At 45.1% G+C, this 21,353-nt stretch overlaps 1 protein-coding gene across 3 annotated transcripts in view; it reads left to right on the plus strand.

Annotated features, from left to right (window-relative positions):
* The window catches only part of UXS1 (UDP-glucuronate decarboxylase 1), a 474,798-nt gene that overhangs the window by 428,119 nt on the left and 25,326 nt on the right, over nt 1-21,353 (plus strand). For 2 of the 3 annotated variants that reach the window (XM_069636899.1, XM_069636898.1), the window contains exon 14: nt 9,350-9,453. In XM_069636899.1, coding sequence (XP_069493000.1) covers nt 9,350-9,453 — 104 coding nt within the window. Of the gene's footprint in view, nt 1-9,349; nt 9,474-21,353 lie in introns of all 3 variants that reach the window. The other variant, XM_069636900.1, reaches the window with a different exon arrangement.

A 21,353-nucleotide genomic window follows, 5' to 3' on the forward strand; every position in this document is an offset into this window, starting at 1 on the left:
CTCCTTGAACTGCCGGTATTCTAAGGTTTTGCTTTTCCACTCCCTCCAGTTCATTTGGGGTGGTCTTGGACACTTGATTGGGCAGGGTCTTCCAATTCAAGGATAGGGTAGCTAGTATCTCCAAGAGGGTGCATGTCTTCCAATCAAAGCAAAGTGTTCCTGCCTCAGCTTTGCTGGGTTTTACGACCTTCTGAATTCTTATAGTGCCAGGGGCCCAGCTAGTCATTAGGTTGCTGCAGTGGCTTCTTAGTTGTCAGTGGTCTCGGTTTCGGGGATATACATCGGCTCTTTTTCAGGTTTCAACAACATTGTCAGAGACCTGGAATGGTAGTCCCAGGGAAGCGTTGTACTGAAGGGGCTGTTTTAAGAACCCTTCCCCCACCTTCCTCAGGTATTCCTTCCTGCCACAGATTCCTTTCTGGAAACCTCTGGTGCCATGGGGTGCTTTGTGGCTCCACATTGGCACTGCCCAAAGCCTCCACACGTCCCATGCTGGGCAATTTATAAATGGAAGCACTGTGCCACATGACATTAGTACCTTTTTCCTGTGCAGTGTGTTAACTTCAGGAACACGCCATCTAAATTTTCAAATTCTTTGTTGCCATGGGACGAAAGCGGGCCTCAAAGGCCACAGCAAAGTCGTTGTACCTGGTTGTCCAGCACCCCTCTGCATCTTTGTCAGGAGACCAGATTTTTCATTCCTCTGGCTCCTAATTCCTTTGGTTTCGAGGCCAGGCTTCCCCGCAAAGTCTACAGGGCAGGTACATCCTGAGGGGTAGAGGTGCCCTCAGCGGAGACATAGCTGCAACCACCGTCAGCACCTCAAGAGGCGAAACCTCTATGGTTTTCTGCCATGGTTACCCTGTAAATTCGTCAGGGGGGAGACTTTCCCTGTTCAGCAAGGAATGGGTCAAGACCACGTCTGATGCTTGGGCTTTACCGGTCATCCAACAGGGTTACTGTCTCCATTTTGTGCAGCATCCACCGGAGGAGATCCATCAGCGTCTCTCAAAGAGCGCAATTTTACTGGTACTGTGTTCATAACGTGGCAACTGTTGGTACTTCACCTATTTTCTGGTGCCAAAGGAAGACTGGTGCTTGCACTCCATTCTGGATCTGAGGGTGTTTAATTTATTCCTGCACAAGGAGATCTCCTTTTGGGGAACTCTTCGAGTGGACATATACGCTTCCAGTGTGAACAGGAAACGAGTTGTTCTGCTCCCGGGAATGTCTTTGTCTGGGAGCTCTGGGCAATGTGCTGATGGTCGAGTGGACATTCAAGCTCCTTTTTAGGCGTTCCCTCTGATCCCGGTCATTCCACTGGTTCTAGCGAGATTACACCGTTCTGGAACTGTGTATCCCCTGCTTTAGATTTTTTTGCTGTCATTGGCCCAAGTGGGCCTGCAGATTGTCACTTTAAAGGCATACCTCTCTGTTTCCATTTTATGAGGTCCCCAGAAGAATCCAGTCAGGAAGTTTTTGAGGGGTTTATGTAACAAGTTTCCTCCACGCCAGTTTGTTTTCCTAGCGTGGGATTTACATGTGGTTTTGACATTCCTTATGGAAGCTCCGTTTGAGCCCTTTTGTTCTTGTTCTATTAGATTGCTCACCCTTAAGGTGATTTTCCTGGTGACCTCCACTTCCGCGAGATGGGTTACTGATCTCCAGGCTTTCTATTAAAACTCCCTATGTGGTTTTCTCCACAGAGAAGGTGACTTTGAGTGTTTCTCTTCTTCCAAAAGTGGTCTCAGAATTTCAACTCCTTCAGAACCATCTTCCTGTGTTTTATTTCCTCCATCTCATCCTTCTAAGGCAGAGGAATGATTCCATTGGCTGGACCCAATGCAGGCCCTCATCTACTATGTCTTTTGGATGAGGGGCTAGGAAAGATGACCAGCTTTTCGTTGGTTACGCTGGTGCTTGTGCTGGCAGAGCAGACCAAACGGGCCCCTTCAAGTCCGATCATTCTCTGCATCTCTGCTATGATCTAGCTGGGAAGGATGTCTGAGGGTATCGGATCCCATTCTACCAGAGGAGTGGCTGTCACCTCCTCCTCCCTTCTGAGGGAAGTACTTGCCCAAGACATCTGCCAGGTGACCACATGGGTATCTCTGCACACATGTGCTAAACATTAGTGCTTGTATTCTCTTTCAGTCCAGGATACCTGGTAGGGCGGTCCTCCAGAGTTTTCTGGTTCAAGTGGTGTCCGTAGAATAATCCCTCCTCCAGATATTCATACTGCTTTGGGAGACTGACAAAGATGAGTGATCCGTGGGAGGAAGGAATCCATCACTCGCCTCTCTATAATTCTGATGGATGTTCCTCCCACAAATTTCTCATTGCTCTCTGTACCTGCCCCTCTTGGCGAATAGCTAGAACAGCATTGATTCTGCAGCCCCTCAGCAGCCAGGGAGGAGGGAGGTGTGGAACTGAGATCATGAGGTCCGACACCTCTTTGTAAACTGGCCCAAACGTCCTGTACGGCACAGGGCGCAAAGAGGTGTCGGACGGAACTGTGATGTGCCCCCTGGTAGCGGCACAGTTTTCGCCCAACAACTGTGCTGTGGATAGGATATCGTAGGTTAATAATCAGTGGGAGGAACATCCATCACAAAGAACATTAACGAGAGAAGTAATGTCTTCATCTCTAGTCAGAGCGCATCCCTGAAAGGCTGTGCACTCACCTACAAGACCAGCTGGTGAGTTACCTGTCGTCTGTCAGAATGCAGCGAACACATAGGTTTGCTCGAGTTGAGCGATTGGGCCATCCCTGGTTGTGTTCCTCCCTTTAGTATGAGGCAAGGCTGTAATTGTCCTGATTAACAACATGCTGGCACTAAATCAAAAAATTGGGTGGGTGGTCTGGGCTCCTTGTTTCTGTGCAGAGAAGGAATGGGACTGTGATTCTGGGCTCTGGAGAACAACATATCTCTGATGGGAGCTCATCTGGCTGGCAGATGAGCAGACAGATCCCATGAGTGGGGATCTATGTCAGTAATTTCTGGAGGTGGCCTTCTCCTGTTGGGGGTGGGGGGGACTCCAAGTGAACCTCTTCACTTCCAGTGTATACAGGAAGTACAGATAGTTCTGCTCCAGGCAAATTCCACGGCAGGCTGCTTTGGGGGACTCTTTGATGGTCAAGGGGGATGTGAACCTCCTCTATGCATTTTCACCAATCCCTGTCATCGTACTGGTGCCCCGCACGCTTTGCCTGTTTCAGTCCACAATGATTTTGAAATCTCCGGACTGAGCCCACAGAATGTGGTCCACAGAGTTGCTCAACAGGACCATCTGTCCTCCCTGGCGCCTTATGCAGAGAACAGACCTCCAATCCCGAGGCTCGAATCTTGCATATGAACCTCAACAGCCTGAACCTTCATGCTTGGCTGCTGAAAGTTTGAGGTATTGTAACGCTCACCTGATTCCCACGGAGGCGCAGGTCTGGCTTCGAGTGCTGATGCTTCTTCAATGGTGAAGCGCAGGACTCTGAAGATGGACAGGAAGGGCCCCTCTACTCTGGCTTCTCTGGCTCGCAGGAATATTCCCCTGTGCGTGAAAAGGGAGTATTACCTACTGACTGAGTTATGCTCAAGCCTCCCACTCTCTTCCAACCCTCCACGATACCCTTCCACGATTCCCCGTGAAGTCTCACCTTAGGGTCAGGAAGGATGAGCTCTCCATCCTGCTTCTGATGCAGGGGCGCGTTGAAACCCAGTTACTTCACTGGATTGAGGATTGATGGGAGTTCAGGTAAGCTTGACTATTCAGGTAAGGCGCTGCAAAAGTTCTGCTGCAAGTTCAAAAGTCCAAGCTTAATAATAATGTTCATTGTCTTGTTGCAGCAAGCGCTAATGCTTATGTCTTTTTCCCCATAGGGGCCGGGGTCCGGGAAATGCCTGGAAGAGGCAAGACCCGAAATGAAATGGGAATGACCCAACAGGTAAGTCTTAGAAGGAAACTGAGCTTTTCCTATTCCTTTCCTTCTCTCACCTTGTTCTTGTCTTTTTCTCTCTAGGCTCTGGGAAGTGGCTGTGGATCCGGATGATCGCTGCTGAAGATGGGCGTCCAGGATAGGTGAGTGAAATGCAGCGCTGCAGCGATCGTAGCGAAATGCTTTTAAAAATGATGTCTTCCTTTTCAGGATCGTCGGTGTGATGTCTCCGTGGTGCTGATTCAGCAGGTAAGGTCTTTTGTCTCCCTTTGCAGGTGACCCAGGATACTGACAGGCGTGGCTGAGGTCCAGATGCAGGAGCTGACACGGTGAGCGTCCAGCTGCGAGGAGCAGAACAACGCGAAGCGTAAGTTGCTGATCGGGTGTGGTTTAAATAGCTTTGGAAGAAGTTCCAAGTGTGTATCCTTCCCCGACCACACCCGGGTGGAAAGTAGTCCCACAGGTAAAGTAGTTCTATTCAGGCCTCAAGAGGGCCTGGATGTAGCAGCATGGTCTGCATCAGGTAAGTGCACATTAAAACACTTGAACACATGTCTAGCTTTATGAGCCTGGCGCCTAAGGCGCCAGGACAGGGGTCCAACATGAGCCTGGCGCCTAAGGCGCCAGGACTGCGTCCAAAGGGCCCCAGCTTGGGCCCGCTGGCACTCCCCTGGGGGAAATGATACCTGCTTCTGGGGTTGCTGGGTCGGACCTGGCTCCTTGGAGGTAGGCATCATGACAGGTATGGGAACGGGATTCGTCAGAGGACGTCCTGTACAGGCTCCTCTCTGCTAGGAGACAGCCACCAAATCTATTTGTGCCTACAGGTGGCATACATTTTCGACTTTGTGCCTGGAGAGGGATCTGGATCCTTTTTACCATTTTTTTTATTTTATTTTTTTAGCTTCCTCAATTCTGGGTTTTCTGCTTTCTTTGGCTCAGACAGCCCTTGCTGCCATGTGGGTTTTCAAGAGCACCTCAACAGCAAGGCACTGTTTTCATGATCGGAGCATGATAGGTAAAGGTGGCCAACACTAATGGTTAAAGCAACTTAAATGTCGAATTCCTATAAATAATCGGTCTCATATTTTGGAGAAGATGGGGAGCAGGCGCAAGTGGATCTTGGTCACCTGACCTAAGCCCCTCCCACCTTCCTGGTTGCCGTTCTTTTTCCCTACTTAAGGAGCCCTCCGGCTTCTTTTCCTTTGCAGATGGGGGAGCAGGTGCAAGTGGATCTTGGTCACCTGGTGTAACGCTCACCTGATTCCCACGGGGGCGTCGATCGGAACTGGGCTGCTAAGGTCTCCACCAGCGTTATTCGTAGTGCAGAGACGGCTGACTGGACTGGCCTTCCTAGCTTCGTCTGCTTGATTCGTAAAAGTAGTTTCCTAAAAGCAGGAGGAGGGGAATTAGCCACCCAGTCGATGCAAGGAAACACTTGTTTAATTTGTTCCTTCGAAGCACCCCGATATTCCCCTTTTGCTGTCTCACCTTATTGTTTGTAATGATGAGCTCTCCATCCTGCACCGAGCGCAGGGGCGCGTAGAAGGAGCCGTAAGTATAATGTCTATAGAGTTCAATTGTCTGTTATTCACTCGTTTATATCCCTTTTGTATTGACGCTTAATCCGAGAAGAGTTCACCTGAAGTGCTGCAGGTTGCGCGTGGGTAAGAGTCTGTATTACCCAGCGTTGTCCGGTAAAAGCGAAATAAATGTCTTTAACAAGTGTTCTTTCCTCCCACAGGTGTGGCGTTAAAGAGGTGGAACGCTGATGAAAGATGCCTAGGGGAGCGGTAACTCTGGTGAGTATAATATGGTTGCTTTGATTGTCTTTGTTGGCACCCAGCTCACCTTGTTCTTTGTCCCTTCCAGGTTCACGGATGCCGTGATGAAGTGATGGCTGCAGCGCTGAACGGGGGAGATGCAGACTGGTAAGTATGGCGCGGCGCGCCTGCTAGCGATGCTTTTATTTCCGACTTGTCTTTTCCAATTCTGAAGTCGGGAACAGATGAAGATTAAAAGGTAAATTCTTGTTCTTATTTCTCTTTCTTCTAGGTTGGTGTCCAGGTTTGAGGTGGGCGTGGCTGAGGACTGGATGCTGCAAGCACGGTGAGCGTTACGCTACTGAAGTGCAGAATAACGCCAACCATGGGCTGCTGTTCGGGCGTGCTTTAAATAGCCTGCAAAGTAGTCCCAGGTAAGAAGTTCCCCAGAACCACACTGAGTAAAAAATAGTCCCTGTAATAAAATAGTCCCATCCAGGCCTCACGTGGGCTTTGATTCATTTGCAGCATGGTCTGCAGGAGGTAAGTAATGTCCATGAGCCTGGTGCCTAAGGCGCCAGGACTGAACCCAGATAGCCCCCAGCTGGGGCTGCTGGGGTCTCAATAAATGTCTGGATGCCTGCTCCCGAATCTGCTGGGCTGGGTCCGGATGCCCGGGGGTAGGCAACATGACACCTGGCCTAAGCACCATCCACCTTCTTATCCCTGCCTCTTCCTTCCTGCTCTTAACTCTTAGATCAAGAGCATATCTCGCCCAGGCATCCGAAAAGAAGGGCAGACAAAGAAAAGGGCAATTCATGTTCATACCAGGAGGATCCAGGGCCCGGACCCCTGCTCAGACTGCTGATAAGCATTCACCAACATGTGTTTGCTCCCTCTGTCCCCACAGGCCATCCCCCATCCCTCTGGTCTACCTGTGATGTCTCCTTGTGCCCCCTTCTCGTAAACTGGTGTTGCCTATATTGCTTGATTCTCCTACCCTGTCCACCCTCACCCCCACCCCCTGTCCCCTCCCAGCCTACTACTGCAGGAGTCTGTCCTAATACATTCTGGTTTCACCATCACCGTCTTGTGGCCAATGCTCGATTTGACATTTATGGACTTCATTGATTCACGGTGCGTCGCCCTTTCGCATGGTGGCCCTGAATCATGCTTTTCCCATCATTATCTTGTATGCTGGCTGGCACCATTATGTGTTACTACTGACTTCTGCAATTGTATTCGCTCTCCCCTCTTGCGTCTCCACTTTTGACTACTTACTCTCTGTTCTCTCCTCTCCCTTTATCCCTTTTCCTATCTCCTCCCCTTACTATCTTCTATGCACTTACTGTGTCAGGATTGTCCCTGGACCTAGTATGATAGCAACCTCGTCTATCTCCTCCCCCCTCCAGCACTATCTGAAATGTTTTCAGGCCTAGTAAGATAGTTGCGTGTTTTGTTCCTCCTCTCTCTTTCTGCACCCCTCACCTTTTGTTTTCTCCGGCTCTACCAGAAATGTCCTCTGGCCTAGTACGGTAGTCGCCTGTCTGTTTCCATTTCCTGATTTATATTACACATATACGAATATGGATCTAACTTTGTTGAATTGAGGTGTAAGAGCATATGGTCGGTCCAGGGGGAACCCTGAACCCTTTCTCTCCAACGTTTTCATGATTCGCCACAGTCCTGCTGGGCCTATGTAATCCGTTACCCTGATGCTAGTTTGTTCCGGCATGGTACTTGTTTAATATTGCTCAACCTTAATGTCACTTTCCTGGTTGCCTTCATTTCTGACAGATTGTTGAGTGAGCTCCAGGCGTTCAGTTAAACCTCCCTACTTAGGTTTTCTCCAAGGAAAATGTGACCTTGAGAGTGAGGCCACCCGAAAGTGGTCCCTGACTTTCAAAAGATACATCTTCCTGTCCGTTTTATTTTCTTCTTTTTCTCTCCATCTCACCCTTCCAAGGAAGAGTAACCATTCCATCGGCTTGATCCAGTGCAGGCCCTCAGCTTCTATGTCTCTTGGACGAAATAAACCAGGAAAGATGACCAGCTTTTCATTGTTTGATGGTGCCGTGCTGGCAGGGCTGTGACCAAACAGACCCTGTCAAAGTGGATCATCCTTTGCATCTCAGAATGTTGCTATAATCTTGCTGGTAAGGATGTGCCTGAAGGTCTTGGGGCACATTCAACCAGAGGACTAGCTGCCACCTGGGCTTTGCTACAGGCAGTGCCTGTTCTGGACATTTTCCAGACAGCTATATAGCCGCTTCTTTGCACGTGTTTGCTAAACATTACTTTTTGTATGTTAGTCTGGACAAGATGCTTATTTGGGCAGATCTGTTATTCCGAGTTTATGGTTCAAGTGGTGTCCTTGCTCTCATCCCTTATCTTTGTGCTGCTATGGTAGTCTATCAAAAATGAGTAATCTGTGGGAGAAAGAAATTCATTACAAAAACAAATTGCTTCTCTGTAATATTCTTTCTGATGGATGGACCTCCTACGGATTCCTCATCACCATCCCTACTTGCCCTCTTGGCGGATATCTACTACACCTTGCCTCTGCGAACCCCTCAGCCTTGTAGTGCTAGGGGAAAAAGGATGGAATTAAGGTCACTGAGCGGTGCGCCACAATATGCACTGGCCGACCTATCTGCCAATGCGGCGCGTATATGGTTGTGGCGGAGCTGCACTCTGCCACAAAGGTTTCCAAAGAGCAGCTGTGCTGGGAGATGGATATCAAAGATGATGAATCCTTGGGAGGGACATCATTGAGGGGAAAGTATTTTTCTTTTGCTGTATTCTTCTCAAAACATTTCTAGCCATCAGAAATTGGGCTGATGCTAGACTCTGGATGTACTATAAACAAATGCGTGTACCATATGCAGTTTATAAACCTTATGTCGGTACAATCTACACCAGTTTTAAATAATATATCGAAAATGTAATTCACATCGTTGCTTTGTTAGTTTGAAACACCATCTTAATTGCCAGAAACGAATTGCCAGACAATAAAATGCAGTCCGAGTTCTATGCAAGGATGGTGGTAAAGCATGCCAGTTTATTTCCAAAGTATGTCAATCCAGGGTGTGTTATGAGATTGCTGTCCTGTGACGAGACACTCGTATTAACCAAAGATGAAGCCGCTGTGGTGTTAGGCTGCATCTTTGGTTATTACCATTGTCTTGTCACAGCAAACTCATCTCATAACATTATCATTCCTATATGCCAGCAATCCCTTCATTGACCTAGCAAGTCGTACAACACAGAACTGCTTAATATAACATCACAATACTAGTCCTCGCTGCCACATTCTGTCACTTGAGTGCAATCATGATTTATTGTGTACCGTTTTTCTTCTATAATCAGTCTATAGCCTGCCGAACTGACATCCCACATTGCTATGAGGGCATTACCATGGCAGTCAAGCGCTTGATAAATGTCATCTAGCTTAACGTGATGTTTCTTGCATAGCATGTTTTTGGAGCCCGTTTGTATTTAGCATGAAGGATCCTTGGTGCATCGAGTATGTTAACCTTTGTATGTTCTGGATAGCTTTTATTGTAAAATGTAAATTGTAAAGGTTTACCTCGCCCTATATGAAAATATATTTCATTTTAAAACGCTAACATTGCACCCTGTTTCATCTTGACAGGTAGTGGGAGTGAAATCCAGTTTCTATCGGAAGCACAAGATGATCCTCAGAGGAGGAAGCCAGACATCAACAAAGCTAAGTTATTGCTCGGTTGGGAGCCTGTGGTATGTACATCTGGTTGATGGTAATCAAGTCATTATTTTTTAAATTCCCATTTATTTAAAGGATAGTTCCGGGACTTTTTTTTTATTGTCCCTACGGTTCTGCCATGTGTTTTCAAGCATAACTCGGTAGATCGTAGAAAACTTTCCTATGGACCTTACCCGACTTTTCGTCCATTAACGCACTCGAAATCAGCCGCCATTTTCTGATAATCCTATCATTTCCCCCCATCGCCCTGGCTCACCTGCTTTTGCGGCACTAAATCAAATCCCCCGCCCCTGAGCCTGACATCAGCAGACGCGTACCGCCCATTTCCCAACGCCAAAGCACGTTTCGTGTCAACAATCGCTGCGCCTCAGCTAATGAAGTGTCGCCATGGAAATGGCAGGACGCCTCTTTCCTCTATAAGTATAAACACACCGTTTCACAACACACAGCAGCAGATTTTCGATTCCATTACTCTCTGTGTGTTACTTTGAGTATTCTGTGACTCGTTTCTGTGCTCTGGTCAGCTACCTTCGTTGATTGTAGCCCGTGTGAACAGATACCAGTACCACCGCTATAAATTATTTTACTTTCTTTACCACACAATGGCTACAATAATGCCGTATATGTACGAGCCCGAGTACACCGAGGAAGAACTACTGGAAAGGCAAGCACGCGAAAACGATGGGGATTCGGACGGCAGTTGGGAGGACCAGTCAACGGATGAAGAGCCTGGACCATGTCGCATGGACGGCGTCTCCACCTGGTGCACGTGCAATCGGTGCGAGCTAATGCCAACTGAGGAGGAGAACTGCTGCTGCCGTGAAAATTCCGGGTGCTTGGCCTACATTTCGGAAGGCGAGCCAAGTCCGCAATGCATCACCGAGCTGCCAGAGTTCAGGGAAGCCTGCCTCTCACGGACAGTGTTGAGGATGATGATGGTGCTTATGCACGTACTTTGCGGCACTGTTCGTCCGCGTAATCCGAGTAACGAGTAAGTATACTCTGGTTGTGATGTCAGTGATGCCACTACTATTTCATGGTCGTCTCATCATTCGAATGCATGTAAATTGGTTCCATGTTGTGCATTTTCTAGATAGAATTTTTTTCAAAGCAGAATGACATTTTTTACCTGAATCGACAGTGATAAGAAAGTTTTGTCATTTTAATACAGTTTGCATCTTTCATTTTCACAGGTGGTACAGGCTGGTGGCCTATCGTTGCTTCACTTGGTGGCTTCACGGGAGGCTCGGACACCGCGTTCGGAGAGTAATACCTGCCTGTGCGGTACTTGCCATTAGACAACATTTCCTCAGCGACAGTGGACAATACCGCGGATTTTCCATGGATGTGCTGCAACCGCAACTTTACAATGTGTAATGTTTATTATTTATGTTCAATTGAAATTAAGATCTAAAATAAAACGCAACATATATTTTAACAATGGTTGTTTTGATTTTTTAAATGAATCTAGTGTGTCTCCATTGAATAGTCTTCCTGTGCCTTGTCTTGTCACACCACATGTCTCCGGCCAGCATCCTCCCTCACGCTGGCCGCCCACCTTCAATCCACATAACCGTTGAACCCATATGCAGCAGACATACATATGTTATTTTGCGGGTTGGCATCAAGCCTCCCGGCCTTGCCTCCTCCCCCAAAAATACTTACCACACCACTTTGTTCAAGCGTTGGCAATAAAAGGAAGGCCGTTGGATTTTATTGACACAAAACATGGTTATAGGTAAATAATCAATATGGTTGATCATAATAAATCATCCTTTTGGGCACCGGGTACAGAGATGACCCCCTCTGGCCCGTGCCGCCTTGCCACCACAGGCCAGCCTGCTGCTGACTAACTGCCTAGGCATCCAGGGTCTCCAGGGTGAACTGCACCCATATATTCTCCTGGGAGGCTGAGGTATTTATAAACTCACCCCCCTGCCTTCCATGTACTAGATCCTTCAGCCTGCCTCTTACATGCAGTTAGATGGCCTCTCCTTGGTGAGGCCCTGCGGCAAACGAGTCTTGTCTGCACGACCACCGCCCCAATCCACCCCCCGCCCTATCAAAGGCAGTTCGCACCGGGGTACTTGTGCTGGCAAGTGGAGCTGTCAGGGAGCGATAAAGGCCAAGAGGTGCCAAAGACCATGTACACTTCAAAGTGGTCTATAGAGCATGGGTTGTTGTTCCCATGTCTACCTCCAGACCCCGTGTCTCCTGCCAAGCATCCCCCCTCACGCTGGACGGCCCCCTGCAAACCGCATAATGCCACGACATATACACGTCATTCATTCACAAACGCACCCCTGTTTCGAATTCTTTATAACCCACTTCATATTTCGAATGAGAACTTCTTTGCGCTTTGCTAGTCAACCCGTGAAGGTGCTGGTTATCTGCTCTTCGTCTCTGTGAACTTCCGTGAACACTTCGAGCAAACTCGTCAGTTTGCAACCTGTGAACTGCTCCCTATTCTACGACAAGAAACTACTCTGATCCCTGCATCTAACTGTTTGTTCGTCAAGGTAAGGCCATGTACCCTAATCATTTTGCGTCCAATTTTTTAATTTATATCGATTTGCTAGTAGTCATCAAATTGCATCCATGTTTTCTTTTCGTTCAAGACAGTACATGCAAGGAACTAGTCACATGTTCTGAGTTTAGTCAAATTATTTTTCTATTTTTTTAAAGTTATTCAAATACTTATCTGCATGTGAATAACGTGTATAGTTACAAGAACCAAAACGAACCTTGCATTGGACCTTTTATGTGTCATTTAATTTTTTAACACAAATTGTATTCATTGAGAATTGTTGATCTTTACTTTTCAGAACTTTCCACAATGCCTGCCTGTTCCATTGGCGGTTGCCCTTCGAAGACTCATAATAAATCTGAAGGTACTATAATGCATGTTTTCCCTAAGACAATAGATCAGATAAGAGAATGGGTCCGATATTGCGGATATCCACCGTCTGAGCTTGAAAGTAGAGTCCTAGAAGTCTTTGCGGACAAGAGGGGTGATCGATACCGCATCTGCAGCAGGCACTTTAGCTCAGACATGTACTCCACATCATTGCTAATAAAGAAGAACACACCGCGAGCGAGGCGAAAATTGCTCTCAACCGCTATTCCCACTCTATTCGTCCACATCCCTCCACTGGTGAGTCAAGTTTACGTATTTATCTCTCGGCCTTGCGGTAGTGTGTAGCATTAGCTAACAATAATTTCCCCATTTATGTATCCACTCAATATGAAGGCGGAAGATTCTCCATCCGTGTCGTTATTGCAGTCATCAGCCACTTCAAGCGCCTATCGGGTAATCTTACTTGGCTATTCTGCCACTGACTTGTTTTAGGCATGTAAATCAATAGTTTTAATTTATCGTGTAATTATTTTACCTAATGGTACACCCTTGTACTCGTCCTCTAGTCTTTGTTTTCAGTTATAATTATTGTTATCCAAAATAATTCAAGTACTGTCTTTCAGGGAGATGCTGAGGAGTCCAACGTATTGACGACTACCGTTGATGTCACTCAGATGCTCGAGGTACGTTTCAGGACAGTTCCATCGATGGAGATCATCAGATCTTGCATTCTTGTAGCGTGATTGTTACACACAATGTTTCTTTCGTTTTTAGCCATTGATATGTCCTTCTGTCGTCGCCCTCCTATGTCTTCTTTTTTCAATATTGTGTTCATTACTAATGAAAGTCCTATGTTTCAGGGAGTCGATGGAGCATTAGTCCAAGAAGAAGGGGGAGCGTGCAGTTACGGGTCGGCGCAACAGCTTGCAGAAGTGTGCACCGCAGTTACATCGTCCCTTGATGTTCTTATGCATTTCGAGGTATGGATACTGACAGTTCGATGAAGCGAAATCATATGACGTGATTACATCCGCTATACTTCCTTCTTTATTAACGCAAGTACTATGTTTCAGGGAGATGACGGAGCTTCTTCTACAAGAACATCACCCCTAGTAGTTGATGCAGATTTCTGGGTGGTGACACTTCCAACGATCGAGCTAATCGAATCATATTTAGATATCCATTATTTATTTTAGACAACTGATCATTTGTGCAGGTCTATTTAGATGAGCCGTTCACGCCTGCACAAACTTTCTGTTCTTTTTATCAAAATAGAAAACCATACTAATGCAATTACTGTGTTTCAGGGAGTCACTGAAGCATCATCTTCAATAATATCATCAATGGAAGTCTATGAGGAGCCCGAGGTATGGATCTTGACAGTTCCATCTAACTAGATCAACAATGCGTGAATAATTGTCGTTTGAATGTTCTACACAAAGCGCTCATTCGTGTTTTGCTATTGTGATGTACGTGGGTATTGGTCCCCAAGTACATTTTGTGTTTTCGATATTATTATACATACTAATGAAAGTTCTATGTTTCAGGGAGTCCATGGAGCGTCAGTGCGTGATGGATGTGCTTATCAGGAAAACATAGTCGTTGCAGCGCAAGAGGAAGTGGAGACATGCACACACGAGTCGGAGCAACAGCGTCCTGATGAAGTTCGAGGCAAGAAAGTTTCAAAGAAAAGAAAGCAAAAGAAGGTTAGTGTCCTGGTCACTATATTATGTTGTTTTTCACTGTTAATAGTTCAATACTGTAACGTGTGTTTAAACTGAACATCCCTTTTCCAATCTGTCCTCTAGTTGCGAGTGGGTGTACGAACTAGATCTACACAGACAGTGAAGCGAACGAGAGATGTTGCTTGTCAAACCTTTTGGCAGGGACTTGAGACTGGAGATGCATCGTGCCAATGGGAAGAATATGAAGTGATTGACAACGGAGCTATACCACCACCAGCCATTGATAGTGAATGTCCTCCTGGTAGTTCGGATGCAGTCGGAGATCAATTCACAGAATCCACACCCGCAAAAACTAAGACCGCGAGAAAGTTGAAGAAATTGTTTTATTCACCCATCGCCGGAGAAGGAACAGATGTTGCAATGGAAGAGAATGAAGTGGACGACAATGAAACACCATCAATATCACTGAACATAGCGGAAGACGATATCAGAGATTGTACCTTTCATGTGAGTGACCTGTCCTCAACGTTACAGGCCGAACCAGCTGGGATGCAGAGTGACAGTATAAGGAAAGAGGCCAAATTCATTGTATTCGATAGTTGTTTGATTGATCTTATTATTCGGATGAAATGTGGGCATTCGGTTGGTGGGGGAAGTATGTGGGGAGCCATTGATTAATGTGACTCGTGCAATTCGAGGCACTAACCTTAAAATACATGCCACCTGTACAAAATATCATCCTTTCACATGGTCTGCACAACCTATGCTGGGACAACTGCCAGCAGGCAATCTACTTTGTGCAGCGGCTGCGCTTTTTAGTGGTTCAAGTTTTAAAAAATTAGAGTCTTTCTTTCAGTTTGTGGGAATCCATTTCATTGCGAAAACTCAGTTCTACAAATACCAAACCGATTATCTATTTCCAGCCATTAGCGAAGCTTGGAGAATGGAAAAAATGTCTATTGATAGTACATTCGCGGGCAAACGGTTCAGGCTAGCCGGTGATGGACAGTGCGACAGCCCAGGATTTTCAGCCAAGTACTGCACCTACCACTTTCAGGACATGGAAAGTAAGAAAATTGTGAGTTCGGTGGTCGTGCAGGTGTCACAAAGTACATCCTCAGTGGCCATGGAGAAAGTTGGCTTTGTAGCATCATTGCAAGAACTACAATCGCGGGGAATGGTGATCGACCTGATAGCCACGGACAGACACGTTTCAATTGCCAAGACAATGAGAGAACAGTACAAAAATATAAATCACCAATTTGACGTTTGGCATCTTGCAAAATCAATCAATAAAAAATTGTCGGCTGCAGGTAAAAAAAAAGAATTGCAAGGTATTTCACAGTGGTCCAAGTCAATCAGCAACCATCTTTGGTGGAGCTCAAAAACATGTGGAGGGTCGTTGGAAATTCTACTGGAAAAATGGCGGTCAGTAATGCCACACTGTACGAACGTTCACCGATGGAACACGAACCAACATTTTCACAATTGTGAACATGGCCATTTGTCCACAGAGGAGGCACGGAAGAAGAAGTGGTTGATTCCTTCATCACCCACTCACAAAGCCATTGAAAAGATTGTATTTGATAAAACTATAACAAAAGCTTTGAGGGGACTCACGGAATTCTGCCACACAGGAGATTTGGAGGTGTTCCACAATATGTGCCTCAAGTACAGGCCAAAACGATTGCATTTTGGCATGGAGGGCATGATAAATCGGACTCTTTTAGCGGTCTTGGCACATAACCATAATGTTGGCCGTCAACAAAGTAGGACGACCGGAACTTTAGGGACGCTTCGCTACAATAAGGCCTTCACTAAAAGAAGTAAACAATGGGTGATCAAACCAGTGTTTGAGGATATGCAATATGAGTTTATTGAGAAACTTATTGTTGACGTCCTAGATAGGCACATAAATGGAGTTGTGAACGAACCTGTGCAGGGGACAACTGCATTGCCACCCAACATTGCCTCAGTTCCATGTCCACCTAAAGAAGAACTCATTGAGAAATACACATCACGGTTTAAATGATTGTAATTTGATTGTCTGTTCTCTCGAGTCTCCTCATGTCGCAGGCCCATTGAATATGTGTATCTATCCAACCTTGTTCATTTGCGCATTAAATTAAACCAAACAGTAATATAAATCATTTTTCAAAAAATATAGAATGTCTCCGTATTTATGGTTCTGTGGGGCTGCAAAGCACGCAGACAAAATGCAAAGATGGAGTGTAAATTTCAAGTCCTGTGAGAATGCCTTACACTGAATGTATCTAACTAGGAATGTGTGCTCGTTCAAAGTGAAGGTCAGCTGCTTTGATTTTTTCTCGGGTGCCAGAATGGCCCACGACTCAGTATAAGGTTCTATTGTATTTTGACCTTGACAGGCCGGGACCACGTAAGAAACGATAATGAATAGAATTTCAGAAACGAAAGCCATTTAATGTTCGTTCATTAGAAGAAATAACGTCGGCATAGAAGGAGTGGTATTTCGGGGCTGCCCTACGCACAGACACAATGGAAAATGCAAATATAATGTAAGTAACTCTTTAGATGAGTTTATACCGCAATTTAATTACTATACAGTAGCTTTAAAGACGGGTTAAGTTGTACTTGTTCGTTCTATGTGGCATATTGTTTTGTACCGCGCACTATCTTGGGGAGAACCGTCTACTTTTACGGAAGCACCTCAAAACCTTTGCTTCTGCTTTCTCTCTCCCTCTCCCCTGCTACAACTGGTCCACTGTCTGCGATCTCGGTCCTGGGCCCTTCCACTCTCCACCTGCACTCCCTGTCAACCCCTGCACTGAGGGACTGTCTCAGTATCCTACAGCCCCCCCTTGACGTTTAAAACCCAGTTGCACTGTCCTAGTTATGAAATAATTTCCCGACCGAATATATAAAATGAATAATTTTAATAAAGATCTGATGGTGAGACTAATTTCATTTTTTATGTTTTTAGGTACATCATTCACTACTGTCTGTGTCACGAGTACCAGACACCGGCGGACGGCTTCTACAGCCGCCAGTTGCTTCTCCGCGTGAACAACGTTACCACCCTGACCATTTTATGGGACGATCGCCAAGTACAAGTATGCCCTTACGCGGTACTAACGGCTAGATGCAACATACAGACCGTTGTGGTGGCCTAGTGCCTCGTTGTTGAAACAGCCATGCGATTATCAGTGCGACCGAAGAGCTTATTTTATCGTAAACCAACACCCTGTTTACTGCACACGAACATCGCTTGCCTCAAGACGAACTATTTTGGATCGAGAGCAAATAAAAATGAAAATCGCAGAATATTCTCTAAACATTTGATGTCAAATAAATGTACTTTACCAAATTTACAATCTTGCGGTTTGATTTAAAAGTACAGTTTCATATTGCGAATTGTGGCGCGCTGTGTTGTGTGAGCTGATCTGTGTTGATTTCCGGGTTCTGTGTGGAGTCGCGTAGAAGACGCCTGGGCGCGTTTGCCTACGCAGCACAGTCACGTCACGGATAGAGGCGGGGAATATGAATGTTTTGATAAAGTCTGTTTCAGGGGCGGGGGATTTGATTTAGTGCCGCAAAAGCAGGTGAGCCAGGGCGATGCGGCAAGTGATAGGATTATCAGAAAATGGCGGCTGATTTCGAGTGCGTTAATGGACGAAAAGTCGGGTAAGGTCCATAGGAAAGTTTTCTACGATCTACCGAGTTATGCTTAAAAACACATGGCCGAACCGTAGGGACAATAAAAAAAAAAGTCCCGGAACTATCCTTTAATTTGCTATTTGGTACTTGTTATGGCACAGGAATGTTAAAGCAGATGAGAGCCACATTTTCTTTACTCATTGAATACGTTTAGTCAGATGTTTTTCATCTTTCCTCTAATTCCCTATGTATTTCTGTCTTGTAGGCTTTGCTCTCCATCACTACAGTACTGTCTCGAGTATAAGGTGTTATTTTAAACTCAATTGCTTCATTCTACCCAAAGTATTGGTCAATTCATTTTTGAGTGCTTACCTTGCCCAGCTTGCCGCCACATATTACGTTTTTCAGTGTCATAAAATACAGTGCCCTGTATTTTATGGAGATTGCATTGTGGTCTCTCATTGCCAGTCTAGTTAAATATCGCATGTGACTTCCTTAACCTTTAGTGCAATCGTGTAGAATATATCATGTTATACAGTAATAGGTTTTTATAATGAAGTGAGAATTGTAAGTAACAGCCATTTAAATAAATGGTTTGGTTTGGTTCTTTTTTGACCTAACACCCGTCCTCCATCTGAGATCTGTTCCAGCACCACTATGTCTATACTTACCCCTGCTAACCATCACGTTTCTTCTTTTCGATCTACTAACCAAAATGGAGTTTGCAATTAAATTTGTTTGCAATTTTTTTGACTATACACCCCCCCCCCCCCCCCTAGCTTTTGAGGTTTTATGCCCTGCATACTGTCAGTTTATTGATGGTTTCATCTTGTTTTGTCACTCTTCTTCCATCCAGTCTTATCCCGAGGGCTATCACTGTCTTTTAGGTGGCAGCTACTCATTTGTCTCCTATTTTTTTATTGTGTATTTGGTTAGAAAAAAAAATAATTCATCAAGGTTAAGACAATATAAAAAGATTACATTCAATATTAATTCATATAGTAATCAAATATTCCTAATAAGCCGTGTGCATAATAGAATAAGAAATAAAATTCATGGTAATAATTATAAGAACTAAGTACTAGGATAAAACCTTCTGAACATGTTCCCAAATATGAAAGGCAGATTTGGTAATCCCTATCGATTCTGCACAATATAACATACTCCAGAATTGGTCAGAAGTAAGGCAGGCCATATTTGATACCAAATGTTCAGATCCTTTCCCATATAGTTTGGCTAAAGGTTCACAAGCTGTCAGTAAGTGACGACCTGTTTCTATGTCCTCTTTGCATATTCTACAAAGTCTTTCTTCATATGGAATGCCTGTCCATCCTTCAAGATACTCGTAGGTGGGCAAGATGTTAAATATTATATACATGATATGGCATTTGTAATGCACCTATACACAAGTGTTTCAAGGCGCGATGAGGCAAGGAAGGGGGAACAGAGGGAGGACAGAGACAACGATCTTACTAGGCCAAGTGACATTGAGATCGCGCAAGTGCAGGGGAGGCAGGGAGGGGAAAAGTGCCAGGAAAAGGGGACCGTGCTGTACATGGGATGATCAAAACAATAAAAAGTGCAGGAAGCAGGTGTCCAAAAGTGCAGGTAGGGGGACAGACCCAAATGCAAGGGTTGCCGGGAGGCAGTGCTTGTGTGCAACTGGGTGGGTAGGGACCTGCGCCCGAAATCAGAGGGTAGCCAGGTGACCAGTGCAGTATCGAACAGGATAATCGGCAGGGGAGGGGAAGAGAACAGGCTGAAGCAAAGAGAGCGGTCTTGAGGGGCTTCCGGAACTGGAACAAATCTTTTCAATTGTCAGCGCCCTGCTTTAATTGGGTAACTCTTGGGGCGGTTATAACAAAAAGCCTGGGTAGCAAATGTGGTGGAATTCCTCCTATGGTGCAGATGGCTGAGGCTGGAGTTTATATCAAATGTGATGGTTTTGGATTTTATATCCATTACCACAGTGGGTGAAGCAATCATATCTTGCAAGGAAAGCCCTGCTTTATGATGGTACTGGTGCATGGATGCCTGAATTTCTACAAACGGAGGGCTACTCAATGTTTTTAGATAATGCTTGGAAATGATGCCAAGTAATCTGTTATGATGATTATGAGTCAAATCAAATGACGTGGTTGTGTGTGGTATTACAACGCACAACCACAAGCACACTATCTCTTTTGAAACCATTTTATTGTGTCCTGTTCCATGTGAGAGAGAAAACAGTGATCATAGAAGTTAGCACTTACTTGTGCAACCCCATCACTGTGCTACTTGGCCCTGTCTTTTTTGGTTGACGGTGGCTATATTTGAGTCCATTTTGTTATAGAATGTTCAACACCCATAATATTCTAGGATTTTATGTGAACATTTCCAAACGGTTTGCTTTTTATCAATATGTCTATTTTCCAGAATGTATCCGTTTCCTGCAAAAGAAGAAATCGTCTCAATTTTCCTAGAGATTTAAGTGCTATCTTCTTCCCAGCAGAAACATTGATCCCTTCAAATTCCAGTAGAGTCACTAAAGCAATTTTCCATCATTTTAGGTCTTGAATCTTTAGATGTTCTAGTGTAATTGTATACCCATTACATTCAAAAGCGTTTTGATACTTTAGAACACCTTGTTTACTTGCCTTTTTGCCTGAACGTCCTTGTATTTCTTATTGATCCCTCTCCAAACTAGGTGTATTTCTGAAAAGCAAAGTGAGCTATTTTTACTTTAAGCAGTTTCATCTCTTCCTGACCTAACATTGGCCTTTTCCTTTACTCTTTTCTATCAAAGCTTGTGGTATTTTCCTGATTTGTTCCTATTTCCTCACACCAGAAGGAGTCTTTCAGTGTTCTGAGCATTCTGTTTGCAGTGTCACATGCCCATCTGTATTTGAACCCCTCTGGTGTAACCTGTCAAAACCACCACTCTCTCCTTTATATTAGAATGGTTCCTTCTATGGTTTACCTTGTAGGGCTTGTTTTATGAAGTGCACTGCCTTGGTTTTCATGGTTCCTTATTGGGATCTTAGGGACTCATTTGCACTGCAAAGTGTTCTGTGCGTTAATCGGTCTGTTTTGTACAACGTATTCCATCTCCTGAATCCTTTGTACCCTCTCTGCATTCCAATAGGTCTTATGTGCCTTCACTGGGATCTATTCTGGTTCTTGTGTTCCATTTGCCACATCTTGGGTCGCATGCCCTGAAAGCCTTTGTTTGCTGTTTGCATTTTATACTGGATGACTGATGTACTTATACTACCTCAGTGATACTTGTTGTAATCTTACCTTAGGCAAAATATTGCTGTTACCCCTACAATCATTATATATAGTTGTATTTTGCTGTTTTAAATGGCTGTCTGGAGTCAATTTGCTTTGCCATGTTCTTTTTTTCCAGCGACTTTCATGCCAAAGAGAGGCGCTCCCCTTGCTTTGCTACTAGCCAGCGTGACTGTGGCATTGCACTGGGTCCATTTCTGTCAACTCCTAGTTTATATATACATTAAACCCCACTATGAATTGCACCTTTAGCAATAGCAAATTATTCAGAACTATGACAACACAGATTGTATTTGGATTGGAGCAAGATATATGGGTTCTGTGCAATGGTGTAAGATGTTCAACAATTGGAGAATGAATACAGGAGAACAGTTTTATCATGAACTCAATTAATAGATATTTTTGAGCATTGGACAACCAAAGCAGAAACGTTTGATTTCCAGATTCTAATATGGCATTTCCTTTC

Source organism: Ambystoma mexicanum, chromosome 7p (assembly GCF_040938575.1).
Source record: "Ambystoma mexicanum isolate Mex_15411 chromosome 7p, UKY_AmexF1_1, whole genome shotgun sequence".
NCBI lineage: Eukaryota > Metazoa > Chordata > Amphibia > Caudata > Ambystomatidae > Ambystoma > Ambystoma mexicanum.